Source organism: Gobio gobio (genome assembly GCF_949357685.1).
Source record: "Gobio gobio genome assembly, chromosome: 2".
Taxonomy (NCBI): Eukaryota; Metazoa; Chordata; class Actinopteri; order Cypriniformes; family Gobionidae; genus Gobio; species Gobio gobio.
Genome location: NC_137098.1, coordinates 10,966,519 through 10,986,772, shown reverse-complemented (window position 1 = coordinate 10,986,772; position 20,254 = coordinate 10,966,519). Strand labels below are relative to the sequence as shown.

The following is a 20,254-nucleotide window of genomic DNA, read 5'->3' as shown; positions in this document are numbered from 1 at the left end:
CCATTTAACCTTTTCGAATCATAACCATAACTATGACCATATTTGTTTGTGGTCACATAGCAAGTGCCAAACCTTTACCAAGTTTCGCACCATTCCGATGGAGTAAAAAATTCTTCATTCAAAAATGAGCAAACTGCACCAGAGGGCTAAACACGGTCAGTATTCATTTTCTTCTTGTATAAAGACTCCTAATGAAAAATGCCACTAAAAGATTTCTCACAGTCAAAGTCCATCACTTTTGTTATATGTTTGTTATTAGCGGGGCTTCATGCTGTTCTTAACTGAGACCTGAGTAAACCTGTATTTCCGCCCCTACTGGTCCCCCCCGCGAGCAGGCTTAATCTATGCTATGTTATATCGTTTAAACAAGCGGACCTATTCATCTTTGGTCTATACGGGGGATGTTTTTTCTGAACTCTGCAGGAGTCAGATCATTTCGAGACTTTGTTCTTTGATGGAGGCCAAACTCTTTGAAGCCAGTCCATGCTGAACCTCATTGAAGAAATAAAATGTTTTTGTCTGACTTTTGTGAAGAGAATCTGATTTAAAGGTTAATTTGCTTCTTTAAAGGCTCAAAAACACTATCACTCTAAAAAATGCTGGGTTAAAAACAACCCAAGTTGGGTTGAAAATGGACAAACCCAGCAATTGGGTTGTTTAACCCAGTAAATGTTTGCTTAAAGGTGGGGGGAAACACTCAGTTTCAGTCAATCTCATGTCAATCTTGAGTTCCTATAGAGTAGTATTGCATCCTTCATATCTCCGAAAAGTCTTTAGTTTTATTATATTTATAAAAGAAAGGTAGGCGTGACTGGAGAAGTATCGTGTGGGCGGAGCTAAAGAATCACGAGAGCGCGCAGCTATAGCGCTGAGAGCGTCTAAAATCTGTGACATCCTTAAACGTGGAAAAAAAATGTTATCCTAAATAAACCATGGAGATCAATCAGATTTAGCCACACATATATGATCCAGAATCAGATCTAGAGGCTGAAATTGAACTGGAGAAGCAGCACGACTACAGCAGGACGTCTCAATGGTATGTACTGTAACTTATATACTTGCTTAGAGGCTTATGTGCACATTCCGTCCTTGTTCACATCACTTTGGCCCATACTCTGAAAAAAAACTTTCCGAAACTTATGAGAAACCGGAAGGAGTATTTTTGGCACAGAAATACTCCATCAAACATCAAACTTTTTTTTTTTAACTTTGTCCATGTTTAGCATGGGAATCCAAGTCTTTAACAGTGTAAAAATCTCACTATGCAAGAAACAGTATTTTAGCCCCCATTAAAACAACCCAATTACTGGGTTTTTCCATTTTCAACCCAACTTGGGTTGTTTTTAACCCAGCATTTTTTAGAGTGAAAGCAAATTTTTTGAGGTGATGCATCACAAAAGAAGATATTTTGAAGAATGTTTGTAACCAAGTAGATCAATCATTGACTACCATACTAGGGAAAAAAATACTATGGTAGTCAATGGTTGCTCTGCTTGGTTACAAACATTCTTCAAAATATCTTCTTTTGTGTTCAGCAGAACAAAGAAACTCATACAGGTTTGGAACAACTTGAGGGTGAGTAAATGACAGAATTTACATTTTTGGGTGAACTATCCCTTTAACACTATATTTTTTATGGGTTCGAAATCATCAAGTGATTGTGATGTATTCACACTAGATTTTAACACCTACATGTCAGCAGGAAATCTTAGTAATATTCATGAGACATATGCTTTTCCAGCCAATCAGAAGTATTGGTTTGCGAATAATAATTTTCATGGTTTGAAAGTAGCTGTTGCATGTGTCGTGCTTGCATTCTAATGGTTCAAGTGTCACATCCTGTCGACAGAGATGTGTGGCGGGACCGTGAATGAGGCGCAAACAACAAGTGCTTCAGTTCCTCCAGAGGGGCTTTTTATTGCAGAGTGGACAGTGAAAAGAAATCTCCACGGTGCAAATGTGATGAGGGCAAAGTAGCCTGTGTGAACAGGTCGCTTGAGAGTTTGAGGAGTAAAGCTTGGAACATACTCTGCAAGAACAAAGAAATTTGTTCGTTTTCTCGAGGTGGCAAGAACAAGAACAAAGTTCGTTCTGGCCAGTACATTCCATACTTCACAAGAGAAGCAGGTGCCGAACATCTCCGTTTCTCTGCATTGACCCCGCCCACTTTAAAATTCTGACCAATCACACAGTAGTTCTCGGACACCCACAAGAAAAAAGTTCTGCTCAGACGATGTCTTTTTCTCTTGCGGAGTATGTAGTGGCCTTAAGCGTGGATATCAGAGTGGTGGCTCAGTCCATATCTGTGGGTAAGGAGAGACGGAGAAAGCATCAGTCTTTTCCTTCTGCTGGTGTCTCTCCTTCTGTGTTTGTAGCATGGCATCTTTTATCTGCCTGTTGTGATTGGGATCAGGTGGTTCCTCGTTTGCGGTTCCTCATTCTCCAGACGTGCATGATTGGGGTTGCCAGTGGCGACGCTGATACTGGCATGGACAGCTCCTCACAGATGCCTTTATCTGATTTTGATATTCCACAATCGTCTGAAAGTTGTGTAAATGTATGTTAAAGATGTCAAAAAGTCTGAATATGATGTAGAACAAGCAATATTAAATTAGTTAAAATCTATGAGAAACAAATGGAATGCATTGATGATAAACATAAAAACTTGGTTATTGTTTATTTGAAGTGTCCCTATTATACTATTTTAAAGTTTCCTTATTTTTTTTGAAGGCCTCCTCCTAATATGCATTGCACATAACCTCATTTCTAAAAGACTCTGAAAATGCTTTGTTTGATTATTCTGTCTCTCTAAACCCCTCCTTCCCGAGAGCCTACTCTACTCTGCTCTGATTGGTCAGATGGCCCAGTCTGTTGTGATTGGTCCTCCACTTACAGTGTGTGTCGGAAACAAAACACCTATTACCATATCTGAATTTCACCTCCGGAGGCTTCCTCAGTGATAGCCTACAAACAAGAACGATGAAGTCGGTTTTCTACAAACGGGAATGATGAAGTCGTGCAAAGTGGATTCGCTTTCACAGTGCAGAAAACAGCGTCTTCTCGACATGTCGAGAACACAAACCAAACTCTTCCAGTCTCAGCTACAACTACAGACATTGTTCGCAGGCAGCCAATGTAGACCATAGGCTGGCATTATGCAAATGTTACATTAGCGGCTTTTCCACTATTGGGCCAGTGCGAGCCAGAGCTTTCAACGGGCCGGGCTGGGATAATAGCCTCGGACATGTAGCACTGAGCCCAACACCACGCTGCGTTTCCACCGTCGGCCTCTTCCCTAAAACCCACCCCTAACACGCCTCTCTGGAACAACGTCACACAAACCCCTCATTTCACCAACAAATGGAAGTTTGATCAGAAAACGAATCCGAAAGAAATCACTGGAAACTAGCGAGATCACAAAACAAACATGATAAAAGCGGCCCTTTGCTTGCATTTTTGTTGTTTACTTAAAGATTTAAAACCCCAACATTAGATTTTTACCACACTTTTTCAATAATAAGTGATACATTGATTATAATGAAATAATTTGTCAAGAGATAAAGAAATAAAGTGGTATTTACCGTTATTTCACAAAAGAAAGAGGACACGTACTTATTCAGTCGTTTCTGTTTCTGTTTATTTGTAGTCTCAGGACAGCATGTTTACATCACATTTAGAAAGAATGCTCATTTCTACAAAATTTCCATCAAAAATACCACCTGAGGAGCTTTAGAACTCTCCAGTGACAGTCCCAGTAACAATACAGTTATATCTTGTGTCAAAAACAGAGTTGCTTTATTTTATGACAAATATTGATATCAGACAGTCAAGTATAAAGAGATGAGACGCACTGACAGATAAAATAAATACACAATTGTGATAGCCAATATGATTTGTGTCACAATTCACCAGTGTGAGTGCCCGTGATTACCAGCAGAGGGCACTCCACCCCAGACTGTCACTCCTTCATAGACTACATTACCCATAATCTTTTGCCCGGACTCATTAGCACTCACTGTTTACACCTGTCTCTCATTTCCCGGTTCACTTCACCCTATAGTAGCCTGGTTTTCTCAGTCATTCATTGCTAAGTCTTGTTTGTTGTATACTGCATTTCTGAGCGTTTTCCCTGGTTTCATGTCTCTGGTTTTGGATTTCTTGCCTGTTCTGTGGATTACCCGTTTGCCTGTCTCTCCTGTCTTGGAGAGCAGCGATATCGAAAGCCCGCCCACACACTCGCAGATGCAGAACAATTCATTATGTCGGTGTGAAATAAACAGTTATGGAAATGTAGAAATTAAAGCTAAAGCTCCAATCTCCTCCCGAAAATCCCGAAAAAAGTCAGTTGGTCCCTCAGTGACAACTTCACTCAGAGAAGCCATCAATCTCAGCTGTCAATCATGACGTCCCCCCCCCCCCCCCCGTTTTTACAGCATCAAATAACTACCTAAAACCAAACTTATTTAAAAAACGAACACTTGAAATGAAATCAGCGTGATAAAAGCTGCCTAAAATGACAGAAACCAACTTTGGGAAAAAATTATATGAAGTGTAATTTGATTGTTTAGTTTGTCTCACGTCCATTAGAATCCACGGATGGGCAGGGGTTATGACCTATACTGGGACCAACCACCTGAGGGCGATCAAGGCGTGTCGGCTTCAGTTTTTAACATGTGTGCTGCAAGCTTGGTTAGCACCAAGCGGTAACCTCCCGCAGTTTCTCTCGAAGCCAAAACGGAACTGACTTAAACTGCAATTCATGGACTGGCCACTAGGGATAAGCTCCAGAAGGGAGCAGAGCATTTTTTTATAAAGCCTTACATTTCTGCATAATTAAGGGCGTGGCCACTTTGAGTGACAGGTGGATAGCCGTTTGTCACTGTCTCTTGTCACCTCAGCTCCAGCCACGTCCCGCCTCTTTGCCCAGATGGCAACGGCCAGCTCTACCCTACTTTACGCTTCAAAAACTGCTCTTCAGAATCCTTTAGGTGACGTCACGGACACCACATCCATACTTTTTTACAGTCTATGGTTAGCACGCATAGTCTTTTGCATCGCATATATTTTTTCCATATACGGTGATCAGAATCTACATCGGCTCACAAACGGAAGTCATTTCAAACTCTCGCTGCTGCCTGAAAGTGAGCTAAAATGATTTTAAAAGTCTTTAAAATGCTGGTATATGAATAATCCACAGGACTGCCGACTCCAGATCCAGTTATATGTAATTCAAATACATCTTACATTTATTTTAGCCAAACTATTTTTTCTTTGAGACTTTATCTGCTGAAGTTTTCCATTTGGGAGGACTGAAGTTTGCAATGTGGCCTGAACAACCAGATGGATTTACACTTGGCGGAGCATTTCAAACCTCCTTCTTTTATTGACTGTGCTAAAATGAGGGGTTTCATGAGTCTCTGTCACTCTTTCTCCCATGGCAGGACTAACAGCATCATCAAGTGTAATATCGGCTGGAGGCATGAAGGCCAGAGACTAGGATGAATCGCTTTACTGGGGGCTTTTCCAGTGTGGGCGAGTCACATCTTTGCTGTTTGGAAGCCACTTTAGTGCTGAAGACTTGCTTGCAAGGCCTGATTGGAGGACATTTAGGCATCCTCCACTACTGCTTCCACAACCGAAGGCTTTCATCTGCTCTCAGACCGGCTGTTCTCCTACAATTACGGAGGATTCACTCCATGTAATTGAGAGCTTGTTTACCACATCGAAAGCATATTGTGTTGGCCTTTAATGTATCTCAGTGCATTATCGCTCAGTCACAGTGTTGTTCTTTTAGTGGAGATTCAGGAGGAAAGTCTATTTCATATCTGTGGTCTCGTGGGTTGTACAGTTGCATTCTCTCTTTCTGTGTTTTTCCAGATCACTCGGTATGATGTCAGACAGCTGAGCTCACTGGGATTTAACATGCTAGAATAGACTCATCTGTGTTTGATGATTGTACAGTCACTCACTCGTAGGAATGGGTCATGTGATTACTAGCACCTCCGGTTGAATGGCGGGAGTGCGATCATATGGCTCAAAGTTAGCTATATAGTTAGCTCAAAGGGGAAATATTAATAATTGTTCATAACTCATTATGATTATTCATTTTGATTAATCATGAATATTTAAATCAGTTAATGAGATTAACTTGATATAGCTACATTAACATTACAATCAATCAGTTCATCCTGTGAACCCTCAGTATTGATTTTTAATTCATTCTAAGAGAAGGGTATTTTACATGGCCACAGAAAAATAATTATTCTTTAGCATTTACAGCGTTCAGAGCGTGTAACAAAATCAATCATTTAAGTGACAATTTATTTGCAGACAGGGAGTCAGAACCAAATATGTATTGTGCACAAGTTTTATTAACTAAATCACAAACACAAATAAACTAAACAGAAAAACCGGGCACTTCCCACCGGGAGGAGACCCCGGGGAAGACCTAAGACACGCTGGAGGGATTATGTCTCCCGGCTGGCCTGGGAACGCCTCAGGGTTCCCCCGGAAGAGCTGGAGGAAGTGGCTAGGGAGAGGGAAGTCTGGGCGTCTTTGCTTAGACTGTTGAACCCGCGACCCGGCCCCGGATAAGCGTAAGATGATGGAGAAACGCATACACACATACATGGGTAAGATGGAAAGTGCCAGAATGAAACGGGAATGAAGTCATTAACCATGAAAACAACCATCAGCTTGTTATTTTCCAAGCACCTCGTTAGGAGGATTTTACTGCTTATCCTAACCCTCTGATTAGTTAAAATAGGCGATACTTGCATTTCCGTGGCAGTTGAAGCAGTTTCGTAAAATTCCTGATTTGATGGTTCTGTGAGTCGATGGTGTTGAAGTTGCAATCGATTTCTTCTGTGTTCACTGAAGATATGATGAACTTGCACGGTTAGTTTCGACTCGTCATGGTCGAGGGAGTTGCACATGGCTCGAGGTGTTGGGCCTGCCGGCCTGCGACCGTGTGGTCAGACCGGGTTTCCGTCACACAGATGCACATCAACCAGGAGAAGCAGGAAGAGCGCTGATGGTTTCTCAGTGCAGTGACGGCAAAGTTGCAATTTCCTTCCGAGAATGAGGACATTTCAGACACTGTTGGAAGAGTGAAGACATAACAGGCTGTAGTTGAGGCCTGCAGGCACCCATGGGCCCTGGTGGGGTCCCCCACGCACATCAAACAGCAGGAGCCGCAGTAGAAGGAAGAAAAGGGTCAGATCTGTGCGGAGGGCCTTTTTAATTTCTTGAGGATAGCCTCTCCTCCTAGGGGTGAGTCAATCATACTTGGGCTTTCGGAAATAAATTTTTACGATCCTTTGTCTTCTAGAAGGGCATTTGAATATGTAATTTGATTGGGTGCTAAAGAGAAGAACCTTCAAGATTCTTATATTGCTAATGTGGCACAGAGTTACCGAAATATAATGTAAATTAACAAATGGGGAACGACATTTGGAGTTTGTTGAGACCAAACATGCCATGCACATGATTTTAGTTAACCATAGTATGCAATTCTGAAACATAACTCCAACAGAGATTGAATTAATACATAGACCAAACCCTATAAAAGAAAAATCATGAGATAGATATATGTTTATATATTTCTCAAGTGGTTATTTATAGGCTATATGGGTTTAAGATGGTTTATATGTCCTTTTCAAAAAGAATTTAGTGAGAGTCACAAACCTGGCGTAGCAATTGTTTCAGGTGAATCAAGAAATGTGTAGATCTTCCCCCATCTGCTTCAGTTTCCAGTGTAGAAACACTTGCTGACAAAATGTTTGATTTGATATTCAGTTTTGAACTGATTTGCTTTAGCCATTCCAGATTCACTATGAATGATCCAGGTCCTATTTCATACAAAAAGGCCAGAGTCCATCCATCCATCCCTCCATTGCTACATTTCTTTTTCAGCAATTTTTCACTTGATATGTTCACAGGTGTGAGATTTGTCATTTCAGCCTTTTATTTTGTTTCTTGCAGTCACTTGAAAGCATGAGTTGCCCACAAAGCAGTTTTAAAATGCCCCTATTAGGCTATTTTAAAGGTTCTTGATTTTGTTTTGGAGGTCTCTAAACCCCTCCTTTCCGAAAGCCTGGTCTGCTGTGATTGGTCAGATGGCCCAGCCTGTTGTGATTTGGTCTACTCTGCTCTGATTGGTCCTCTTGTGATTGGTCTAGTCTGCTCTGATTGGTCAGATGACCCAGCCTGTTGTGATTGGTCTACTCTGCTCTGATTGGTCAGATGACCCAGCCTGTTGTGATTGGTCTACTCTGCTCTGATTGGTCAGATGATCCAGCCTGTTGTGATTGGTCTACTCTGCTCTGATTGGTCCGATGGCCCAGTCTCTTGTGATTGGTCTACTCTGCTCTGATTGGTCAGATGACCCAGCCTGTTGTGATTGGTCTACTCTGCTCTGATTGGTCAGATGACCCAGCCTGTTGTGATTGGTCTACTCTGCTCTGATTGGTCAGATGATCCAGCCTGTTGTGATTGGTCTACTCTGCTCTGATTGGTCAGATGACCCAGCCTGTTGTGATTGGTCTACTCTGCTCTGATTGGTCAGATGATCCAGCCTGTTGTGATTGGTCTACTCTGCTCTGATTGGTCAGATGACCCAGCCTGTTGTGATTGGTCTACTCTGCTCTGATTGGTCAGATGACCCAGCCTGTTGTGATTGGTCTACTCTGCTCTGATTGGTCAGATTACCCAGCCTGTTGTGATTGGTCTACTCTGCTTTGATTGGTCAGATGATCTAGCCTGTTGTGATTGGTCTACTCTGCTCTGATTGGTCAGATGGCCCTGTCTGTTGTGATTGGTCTACTCTGCTCTGATTGGTCAGATTACCCAGCCTGTTGTGATTGGTCTACTCTGCTTTGATTGGTCAGATGATCCAGCCTGTTGTGATTGGTCTACTCTGCTCTGATTGGTCAGATGGCCCTGTCTGTTGTGATTGGTCTACTCTGCTCTGATTGGTCAGATTACCCAGCCTGTTGTGATTGGTCTACTCTGCTTTGATTGGTCAGATGATCCAGCCTGTTGTGATTGGTCTACTCTGCTCTGATTGGTCAGATGATCCAGCCTGTTGTAATTGGTCTACTCTGCTCTGATTGGTCAGATGGCCCTGTCTGTTGTGATTGGTCTACCCACGTAAATGAAACGCCTATTATTATATCTGAATTCTAGCTCCTGAGGCTTTCACACCCCTTGATAAACAGTTATACGAACAGGAACAATGGTGTTGTTGTTTTTTCAGCCGTTCAGAATGTATTATTGTAATGTCTGAATTCATCCCAGCCACAATCGGCTGTCTGTTCTCTTAATACAGATGTATTTGAAGTGAGCCATTTCAGCAGTGACCCTTCTGCTGAATTAATCCATTGTGAGTTTACTCTGTCTCTCTTTTGGGCTGGATCTTGGGTTGGTCATCCTGGAACCATCCCAGTGTCTTCTCCCACAGGCCGGGTTGGCCTGAAGGTTATTGGTTAGTTTGTGTGGTGTGTGTTTTGTGGTGGTGTTTCATTTGGCGTCAGCACTTTGGCATTGGTGTGTGATTAGCTCTCGTGTCACTGATTCCCATGACTCATAGAGGTGGTCATCCAGCAGAATGAGCAGAGATGTGCGGTCAGAAGTCTGCTGAGTAGGCAGGCTTTGACTTTTCTTAGATGCTGGATTGAAATTGGTTTATGTCGATGTCTCTGTGTCTTTGCATGTAAGAGCAGAGGAGGGTTGTTTTTTTTCTTTTGATGAAATTTAATATCTGTTTATTTATGCATTTACTTAATTATTATGTAAACTTTGAAGAGTTTTTTTAAATGTTTAATGATAGATGGAAAATATAGTCAAAATCTAGTGTAAAATATTTTTTTGGCATGTTTTTTTCACTAAATGAACGAGAACAAAATAGAAATGTAGTTAAAAATATAAATACAAAAACTTGCATATACATTTTTATCAATATACCTTTTTTTTTAGTATTTTTACTAAAACATTTAAATGGGGAAGCAGTGATATTTATTAAAATGTTGGCGATCTGATATAAAGCCAACTATAATTTTTTTTTATCAGCCATAAGCGATAAATGGACCATGTTAAAATTCTATATTATTTTATCTGAATGAAAAAAAAAAAATGAAAAAAAAAAAAAAAGATTTTAGGCATCACAGATTTGTGTTATGTGATATAAAAAAAATGGATATTCATTTAGAAATTTGCTAAAGATTACATTGTACAGGTTTATAAAATGTAATGTTTACATCAAATTTAATTAATCATTAGAGGATAGCAAAGGTAATCGAAATATAAATACCCATTGACAAAAATAACAAATCAAATTTACAGTAAAAAAACTTGAATTGTAAACTGTAAAAACTTGATTTGTATAAAATATGTTTTTTTTAACAACGTTTACATTTTACTGTAAATTTACTGTATATTTTATTAACTGAATAATTTAAATACACCATTTTCCTAAAGTTTGTCTTTAACATGATTGTTTTTTTTTAACCTGACAACAACCTTAAAAATACAGATGATAAAGAGAAAGCCGCATGATTTATCAAAGTTGAGGTAAATATTAACACTGTGGCAACAAACATTACATTAAAATAATTATATAATAATTAATTTAACAAAAGATAACAAAAAAACTATTTTAAATGGAAAAACCATCAAATATGAGCTGAGTTACACAGATAATTCTGGAAATGTCAATTTACTTAAGTCTTGACTTGTACTTTTTTATTTTATGTATGGATCGGACTTGTTTGTTCAGCACATCCTACAGATGCTCGATTGGCTTGAGATCTGGGGAATTTGGAGGCCAAGTCAAAACCTCAAACTCGTTGTTGTGCTCCTCAAACCATTCCTGAACCATTTTTGCTTTTTTTGCGATACACTGTGTATTCTGACACTGTTCTATCAGAACCAGCGTTAACTTCTTAAACAATATGGGCTACAGTAGCTCGTCTGTTTGAGCGGACCACATGGTCGCCTGTTCACCACTGTTCCTTCCTTGAACCACTTTTGATAGATACTGACCACTGCAGACCGGGAACACCCCACAAGAGCTGCAGTTTTGGAGATGCTCTGACCCAATCGTTTAGCCTTCACAATTTGCCCATTTTTCCTGCTTCTAACACATCAACTTTGAGGACAAAATGTTCACTTGCTGCCCTCTATATCCCACCCACTAACAGGTGCCGTGATGAAGAGATAATCAGTGTTATTCACTTCACCATCATAATGTTATGCCTGATCGGTGTGTGTGTGTGTGTGTGTATATTATATATGTGAGATTCACTTTCTCATAGAGCTTTCGTTCTGGATTTGTCCTCTCATGGCCGCACAAAAATGCCCCTCCGTGGTCCTAGAGCAGAGCTGGAGCTGCCAGTGTTCAGACTATCAGCTCTGTCTGTTGTTCCTCAGCATCTTTCCAGACAGCACATCCCCTCATCGAGTCTGAACCGCTGACCCTCGTCTCACAACAGCTCCAACAAAGAGCCATCAACAAGTGCAGACTAGACTCTCTTGAGACACTCTCTCTGTATTAGCACATCTCACACTGCTCCTTGTGAAGTTATAGGTTAGAAGGATGTAAGGGATGAAGAGTTGTGGTCTGCCTTTTGTGCTAGTCCTACCAGCAATTAACCTGAGAGTATGGCCCATGGCCGGGCCGGGTCCTCGTGTTTGATGTGCCTTTCAGAGGAGCCGAAGAAGAGTAGGTTACGTAATTAGATGGTGCAAAGCAAGTTTAATGTGACAAAAGCCTTACTTGAACAGAGTCTTTTGAGGTGTGCAACTATAGTGTGAGCTGTATTTCTAGAGCATTTCTGTGCAATTTCATTGTTTATTCATGTGGGTTTCTACCATATTAAGCTGTTCTCTTTCTCTGTGTACCACAAAATATTGCCAAGACAACGCATCTCTTTGAGTTGTCCTCGCAGGCTACAGACAAAAACAAACATGCACTGATTCACAAGCAAATGAGTCTTAAGAGCCAGCTTTTCTAAGTATTTGCTGAAAAAATAGTTTTTTTTTAGTCAGTGTTGTTATTGTTAACTAAAACTATTAAAATATTTTTTTGGTAAATGAAAATTGACTGAAATTTAAATGTAGACTACTGTGTCATACAATTTTTTACAAAAGAAAGTAGGAAGCGCACAGTATGTACTGCACAATGTGCACAGTGTTCATTAAGCATGGCTAGTTCCTCTAAACAACTTATTACAGGCATTCCCAGCCAAGCTCACGCTAGCGCTCGAGTCAGAAGTTGATCAGGGCAACTCAAACAAACAGAACGTTTTGAAAGCATCATACTGTCATAGCATTGACAGTCTTCAGGAGGACGTATGGTTTACTTAGAGCTAGTCTCTGCATATTAAAGGGTTAGTTCACCCAAAAATTAAAATTCTCGTTAATTTCTCACCTTCGGAAGAACAAATTAAGATATTTTTGATGAAATCCGAGAGCTTTCTGACCCCTCCATTGACTACAAAGTAATTTCAACATTCAAGGCCCAGAAAGGCGTAATGACATCATTAAAATAGTCCATGTGACTAGAGTGGTTCAACCTTAATTTTATGAAGTGACGAGAATACATTTTGTATGCAAAAACAAACAAAAATTATTAAACAATCTCTTGTCTTCATTTTCACTCTCTTATACTAAACAGTTTGTTGGGCTATTCACAAAATACAGCGCTTCCGGGTTTTACGGCAAAACACGATCCCATGATCACATGCATGCGTTGTGGTGCTTACGTTCCAAAAATGAACGAATGTCTTATGGGTTTGGCACGACTGGAAAATAATCAGAAAAAAATAATTTCATGTCACTTCTTATTTCATCTGAACTTAAAGGTTTAGTTCACCCAAAAATGAAAATTCTGTCGTTAAGATATTTTTGTTGAAATCCGATGGCTCCGAAAGGCCTCCATTGGCAGCAATGTAATTTGCACTCAAAAGACCCATAAAAGCTACTAAGGACGTTGTTACAAAGTCCATCTCACTACAGTGGTTCTACAATGATTTTATGAAGTGACGAGAATAGTTTTTGTGCACCAAAAAAAATCTAAATAACTTTATTCAACAAATTCTTGTCTTCCGCTTGGGCCTTTGACGTGAACTCACGAAGCACCACGACGCATGCGCGAGAATATGACGTGGAGCCGGCGTTCTGACACATGACCCGGAAGCAAGGAGCTTTGTTTACAAGCAGAGGAAGACGCAGCGATATCGCTGTTGAATTCTACATTGATCGTGCTTTAGGTCTTGGCATAGTGCTCAAAATGGGGCTAAAATGTGCATTTCCTGGATGCCTGAACCGTGAGAAACGAACAAGTGCACATGAAAGTGCCTTATCAAAGCCGCGAAATCCCCAGATCCCCAGAGCTCGCTTAAAGACAAGGGGAAATGGGGCTTTCGAAGTTATTGGACCCACATTATGGAACAATCTTTCACACTCTATTAGAACCGTGGCCACTTTATCTGAGTTTAAATCTAGTCTAAAAACCCACTTGTTCTCTTTGGCTTTTAACTTATAATTTGTTTAAATTTTTATCTCTTGCATTATTACTATTATAATTTTTCTTTTTTTTATGTTTTTACTTGTATTGCACTTGTATTTGTACTGTTGTACAGCACTTTGGTTGGCCTGTGGCCGTTCTTAAAGTGTTATATAAATAAACCTGAACTTGAATAAAGTTATTTATTCGTTATTTTGATTTTTTTTTTTTTGCGCACAAAACTATTCTCGTCGCTTCATAAAATTCTTGTAGAACTACTGTAGTGAGATGTCTTGTGAGTGCAAATTTCATTGCTGCCAGTGGAGGCCTTTCTGAGCCATCGGATTTCAACAAAAATATCTTAATTTGTGTTCCGAAGATCTGAAGGTCTTACGGGTGTCAAACGACATTAGTGTAAGTAATTAATGACCGAATTTTCATTTTTGGGTGAACTAACCCTTTAAGTAAAACAAATCCAAAGGATTTTTTTTAAATATTTGATGTAGTTTTGATTTTATGAGTTGTAACTCCCAGTACACGTTGCCTGTTTAGGGTATAATACAAGGATTATCCACAGTATTGACAATGAATGGTGTTTCAAGGTAAACTGGGCTCCCTGTACTGGTCATTGCATTATTGTGAATTCTGGGGTGACGAGTGAGGGGTCAGTTGTGGGTGGTGGGTCAGTAGAAATCTTGTTCCAGGACCGGGGCCATTAAGGAAGACCCTTATAGGCCCTCCAGGCCTATACTGGGCCCACTGTACACAGTCCCCCTTCTCAATCTATGTATTTTGAGTAAATAGTGCAAATGTTAATATTCACATATAAAACTGATATCATTACTTTTTGTTGACTACATCTTTGCATTTTATAACTAGATATCCATTTCCATTCAATTTAAGATATAATGTGATTTAACAGCATATTGCAAAATTACATTACATTTGCAAAATTATATTACACAACTAAAATGCAAAATGTATTGTTTCTAATGCTCCAAAAAATTCTAGCACCATCGAGTTGTTCCTGGTTAATGATTGAGCCATCTGATGGCCTGTCTTCATGTAAGATATTACTTTCTGTTTCTACTCCATACTTGCTGCTGCCCACAGAGGCTGTGTATGTGTGAACGTGAGCTGACCAATACATGTGACGTTTTATCGCCAGCCCTATTCACCCTCTTTCCACATCCCACAGCGAGCTCGCACTTCACACTACATATGGACTTCATTAGCACATGAATATGTGTGTGTGAGTGTGATGTACAGACAGTTGCTCCTTAGAAAGCTCTTTCATGTGCATACACTAGGATGCAAAATTACTTAAAGGTGGGGTAAGTGGTATTTCAAAACTGCTTTATAAAAGTATCTCGGGCCGAGTACCAAAATAAACATATAGGCAATCCGCAGTAAGGGGCGTGTCTACTAATGACGCGGAGAAGAGTGCACATCATTATTCAAAAGACACGACACGTGTGCTAATGAAATCCATATGTAGTTTTGCAAAAGGTAAATGTAAGAACGTATCCAAGATAATGATGAAAGTAGCTATTATTATTCTTATCATACTAAGTTATGATTAAAAATTACTTTATATGAATGTGTATAAATGTATTTTCATCCGCCGGGATGATAGAATTGACGTCATTACGTGAGGATGTAAAAGAACCAGTGAACCGTTTTTTTTAACCGGTTCATTGAAACAAACTGTCCGAAAGAACCAGTTCGCGGAAAAGAACCAAACTTCCCATCACTACTGTAAAGCCGAAAAAGTTGGCAATTGTTTAATTGCTCTGAACTTGAAATATTTGAGTAAGCAAATTCATACATTTTAACTTAAAAATATCATGTAATCTCATAAACAAAACATTAAACACTACTAAATCTCCCACTTAACGTTTATCTTGCACAATAAAACATAATATAACACTTAATTTGGCATTTACTGTCCCTTTTGAGTGTCATGACAAAGCATGCTGGGAAATAGAAATCTCAGCCCAGTTTCAGTTAAATTTAAGTTAGTCTAAATTAAAAGAAAGAAGTTCATAAAACTCAAAAAAATTAAACCTTTCAGATTACTTGAAATGTGTCAGTTTTGAGAACTCAAAAGAAAAAGAAAGTTCTAAATACTCATAAAAGTTTCACTTACTCATAAGTTTCATCTAATTTGTTTAATTTGAGTTGGCTCTACTCAAACCAATTAATTATTTTGAGCGTTAGGGTTTACGTTGAGTAAATCAGGGGCTAATTTTCATTTTTGGGTGAACTAACCCTTTAAGCATTTGCCCATTTAAATCCAAACAGCGACTTTTTTTGGCCGGGCAGTGTATACTTGTTTAGTCTGATAAGTGCTATCTGTATTGTGAGTGGCAGTGGATTGATTGCTGTGTGTCTTTGTGTGTCCACACAGAGAAACCGGTGAACGCAGACCAGCAGGAGCGGACTCTTCTGAAGGGTGTGTTCAGCGTCAGGAAGGGAAAGACACAGCTCCATAAATGGGCCGAGCGGCAGGTCATCCTGTGCGGGACCTGCCTTATCGTGGCCTCTGTCAAGGACAGTCTGACCGGCAAGATGCACATCCTACCCCTGGTCGGAGGGAAGGTAGGGGTTCACAGACACCCACACACACACACACACACCAGGCTCCGAGAACAGATAACAGAGAGCAGATGCATCAACACAGCTGTGAATAAATGAGGATGAGGAAGGAAGGGAGAGAGACACATGCCAATCAGACATTTCTGTTTAGCCTTTGTTAAAGTTGGCGTGAAACAGAAGTTGCGATAGTCTTTTCTTCCCTATTGTGATGTATATCTGAGTGAAAAAAGCAAGAGGGAGGGGAGGTTATATTGATTTAATGATTATGAGGGCACATTAATTTTTAAAAATAACCTTGCACGGATCAATCATTTATAATAAACACTGCGATATTCCATAAAAAACAAGAATTCTCAATTTGGATTTCGCTGTGACTTTAAAGGGATATTCTGGGTTTGTGGCTTCATGCATATGGACAGTATGTGTGGCATGCTGTCGAATACCACAGACAATACTTTCAGCTCGCGATCATTTCAGTTTCAATTTACAGTAATACACTTCAAGAGGATGTCTAGCAGTCGAGCGGCCCAGAGGGTTTAAAAGCAGAAATGTGTTTTTGTTAAAGCCCTTACATAAATTCTTCAGTCAAAATTAATGTTTGTTACTGAAGTTGTGAATTTCAAAATCATCTTTTGGAAGCAGAACTGGTGGAGAAACTTCTAGTTATGTGTTAACTCTTGTAGCTCTTGTGGAAGAGAAGTCTGCTTATTGTTTTGAATATGCACTTGTACTTCAAATCCTAAATAAATATTAAAAAAAAAAACTGGACTTGATGATACAGGGTACAACGGGGCTAAAGGTACACCTTAAAGGAACACTCCTTTTTTTGAAGGAACAACTCCCCTAGACTTAAACAATTGAGCTTTACCGTTATCGAATCCATTCAGCCGATCTCCGGGTCTGGCAGTAGCACTTTTAGCATAGCTTAGCATAGATCAGGGGTTTTCAAACTTTGATGCCAAGGACCCCCAAATATGATCAACCTTTATGAGGGACCCCTTCCTAAAATCCATCTATTTTTATGCATGAAAAAACATTTAAACTGTCAGATAAATAGTAAGTTTGACATTATAAATATAACATTGTTTCCCAACATATATTGGCTATACTTAAAGTTGGATGTATAAACCTGAAGAAGAAAATGTTCAATTCAAAATGATTTGTGTAAGCAACTTTCACAATAATGTATGTAAGCAGAGTCTGTACTGCGTTAAAGGGATAGTTCACCCAAAAACAAAAATGTGATGTTTTTCTGCTTACCCCTAAGGCATCCAAGATGTAGGTGTCTTCGTTTTAACTCCAACCGTTGCTGTGTGTCACTCATAAAATGCTCGTCAATGGGGTCGAATTCTATTAGAGTAAAAAAAACATGGACAGACGACTTCAAATTAAACCCCGCGGCTCGTGACGACATATTGATGTCTTGAGACACGAAACGATCGGTTTCTGAGAGAAACCGAACGGTATTTATGCAATTAATTTCCCCTCATATCAGACGAACGCTTCAGCTCTCCAGACTGCCATCACTTCCCGTGAGTGAGGTCAAAATTCCGGCCGGGTCATAGATATGTATACGTAGATCCTCATTCGAGCGATCCACGCAGGCACTAATGAGGATCTACGTATATATATATATCTATGACCCGGACGGAATTTTGACCTCAATGACAGGATGTGATGGCAGTCTGGAGAGCTGAAGTATTCGTCTGATATGAGGTGAGATTAATTGCATAAATACCGTTCGGTTTCTCTCAGAAACCAATCGTTTCGTGTCTTAAGACATCAATGTGTCGTCACGAGCCGCGGGGTTTAATTTGAAGTTGTCTGTCCATGTTTTTTTTACTCTAATAGAATTCGACCCCATTGACAAGCATTATATGAGTGACACACAGCAACGGTTGGAGTTAAAAATCTTCATTTGTGTTCTACTGAAGAAACGAAGACACCTACATCTTGGATGCCTTAGGGGTAAGCAGAAAAACATTACATTTTCATTTTTGGGTGAACTATCCCTTTAAGGATACTGCCTTACAACACCAGTGAGCGAGATAAAGGGGACTATACTGAGAAAAAACTCACTAGAAAGATAAAAAAAGAACATACACAATTCTGGAAAGTATATATATATATGGCTATATAAAATATCGATATTTCGATATGTATCGATACTGAAATATCTGAAACGACACGATACTCATTTTCTACAGTATCGATACCAGCTGCGCTCTCCTCTCCGACCGACAGCGAGTTGACACGCACCGCCTCCTCTCATTCAGTCCTACTCATTCACGCAGATTTCGCACAGATTCCATCCGTGCGTCAGGTCTTAAAGGGACAGCAGTTATTTATTATTCAAACTACAAAAAGACAAACGATCACTTACTGCAGCCCTTGACTGATTAACTTGTGTAACTCTAATGGATTCATCTGTAATGAAGATTATCCAATGTTATTTTAAATTTGATTACTTTGTTTGTTTTTTATTCAGTATCTTTATTCTATTGTTTTTATTTGTGCTATTGTTTGTAATTTGTTTATTTGTTCTTATTTTATCACTGTTTACTTGTCTTTTTAAATTAAATTTGAAATCAAGCTTCCTTGTGCTGTATGTAAGCTATTGCAACACAATTAGTAGGCAAATATTTGCGAGATTCTAATGGTAATTGATCAATGTTTATATATGAGAAAAAGCTTTATCATATAAAGTGATCTCTTCAGAAGAAATTTTTAGTTGCCTAGACTTTCAATAGATGGACAAAAAAAGAAATTATATTAAAAATATCTATTCGACAGTTTAAGCAGCGTTTTCCCCGTGGTATCAAAAATGGTATCGAATATCGATACTTTTTTAGGTATCGTATCGAAGTTAGAAATTCCAGTATCGTGACAACACTAGTTCGGAATATTCGGTAGACTTTATCCATTTTTGCTTTGTCTTTTTATTCTCTGAAATTTTCTGGGGACCCCTTAGAACCTTCTGGAGGACCCCAGTTTGAAAACCCCTGGCATAGATCATTGAATCTGATTAGACCGTTAGCATCTCGCTCAAAAATGACCAAAGAGTTTCAATATTTTTCCTATTTAAAACTTGACTCTTCTGTAGTTACATCGTGTACTAAGACCGACAGAAAATGAAAAGTTGCGATTTTCTAGACCGATATGGCTATGAACTATACTCTCATTCCTGCACGTCAGTTTTGTTTACCTTAAACAAAACTGAATATCATTAAGAAGATCTTTATCTCAAAATATATTCAATAATTTTAGCGATTCTCATTTGCTACTTAAATCTACAACATTACAAAAAAATGACAAACATTACAACATTACAAAAAAAACAAAAACACTAAATATTAGATCAAAATTAGCACAGAATTAACTTTGCACTGCTGCCCGTGATCGCGTCAAAGATCAGACAAATTTCCACGTGCATCTTGAAAAGCGGATGTTTTGGAAAGTGCTGAGGCAAGTTTTTGTGCCATCTAGTGGTTAAGAGGAAAATAAAATCAAAGGAGCCTTTTACCCTGTGGAGCCTTTAGCCCTGTTGTGCCCCAATAATGAAACAAAACTTAAGTATGGAAGCTTGTTTTCGCCACAGAATAAAAACATTTTAAAAGATAATTGCAACTTTTTATCTCACAAATAAAGTCAGGATTGCGAGATAAAAATTCGCTATTCTGTGAAAAATTGTCAGAATCGTGAGATAAATTAAATTAATTATTTTGTGAGTCGCAATTACCTTTTTTATTTTTTATTCTATGGCGGAAACAAGCTTCCATACTTAAGTGCACTTAAAATAAAACTACTTTTTAGAAGTGCACTTGAAACTGTGATGAACGTGTACACTCTTTAAGTTTTACTTTAAAGTACAGTTTAAATAATTGTTTTAATTATAATTCGAACTGTAGTTTATTTGACATTACATTTCAAGTTAATATATTTTAAATGTACTAAATTGCAACTTCATAATTACTTACATATTCAAGTTTCAATAGACATTAAAGGTGCACTATGTAACTTTTCCGTACGCTAGAGGTCGCCTATTCAAAACAAAGGCGTAGTTTGATGACGCCACGTTTGAGCGCAGAATCTTGGGACATGTGGTCTTCACCTCACAGCCGGTGGAAAAGAATCGGGATAAGACTCGGGCAG

The 20,254-nt window shown here is 39.1% G+C and overlaps 1 protein-coding gene across 1 annotated transcript in view; it reads left to right on the top strand.

Moving 5' to 3' along the window:
- The window catches only part of phlpp2 (PH domain and leucine rich repeat protein phosphatase 2), a 106,216-nt gene that overhangs the window by 44,384 nt on the left and 41,578 nt on the right, over positions 1-20,254 (top strand). Inside the window, exon 4 of the mRNA XM_079841232.1 lies at positions 15,915-16,105. Within this exon, the coding sequence (XP_079697358.1) occupies positions 15,915-16,105 (191 nt within the window). The remainder of the gene's footprint in view (positions 1-15,914; positions 16,106-20,254) is intronic.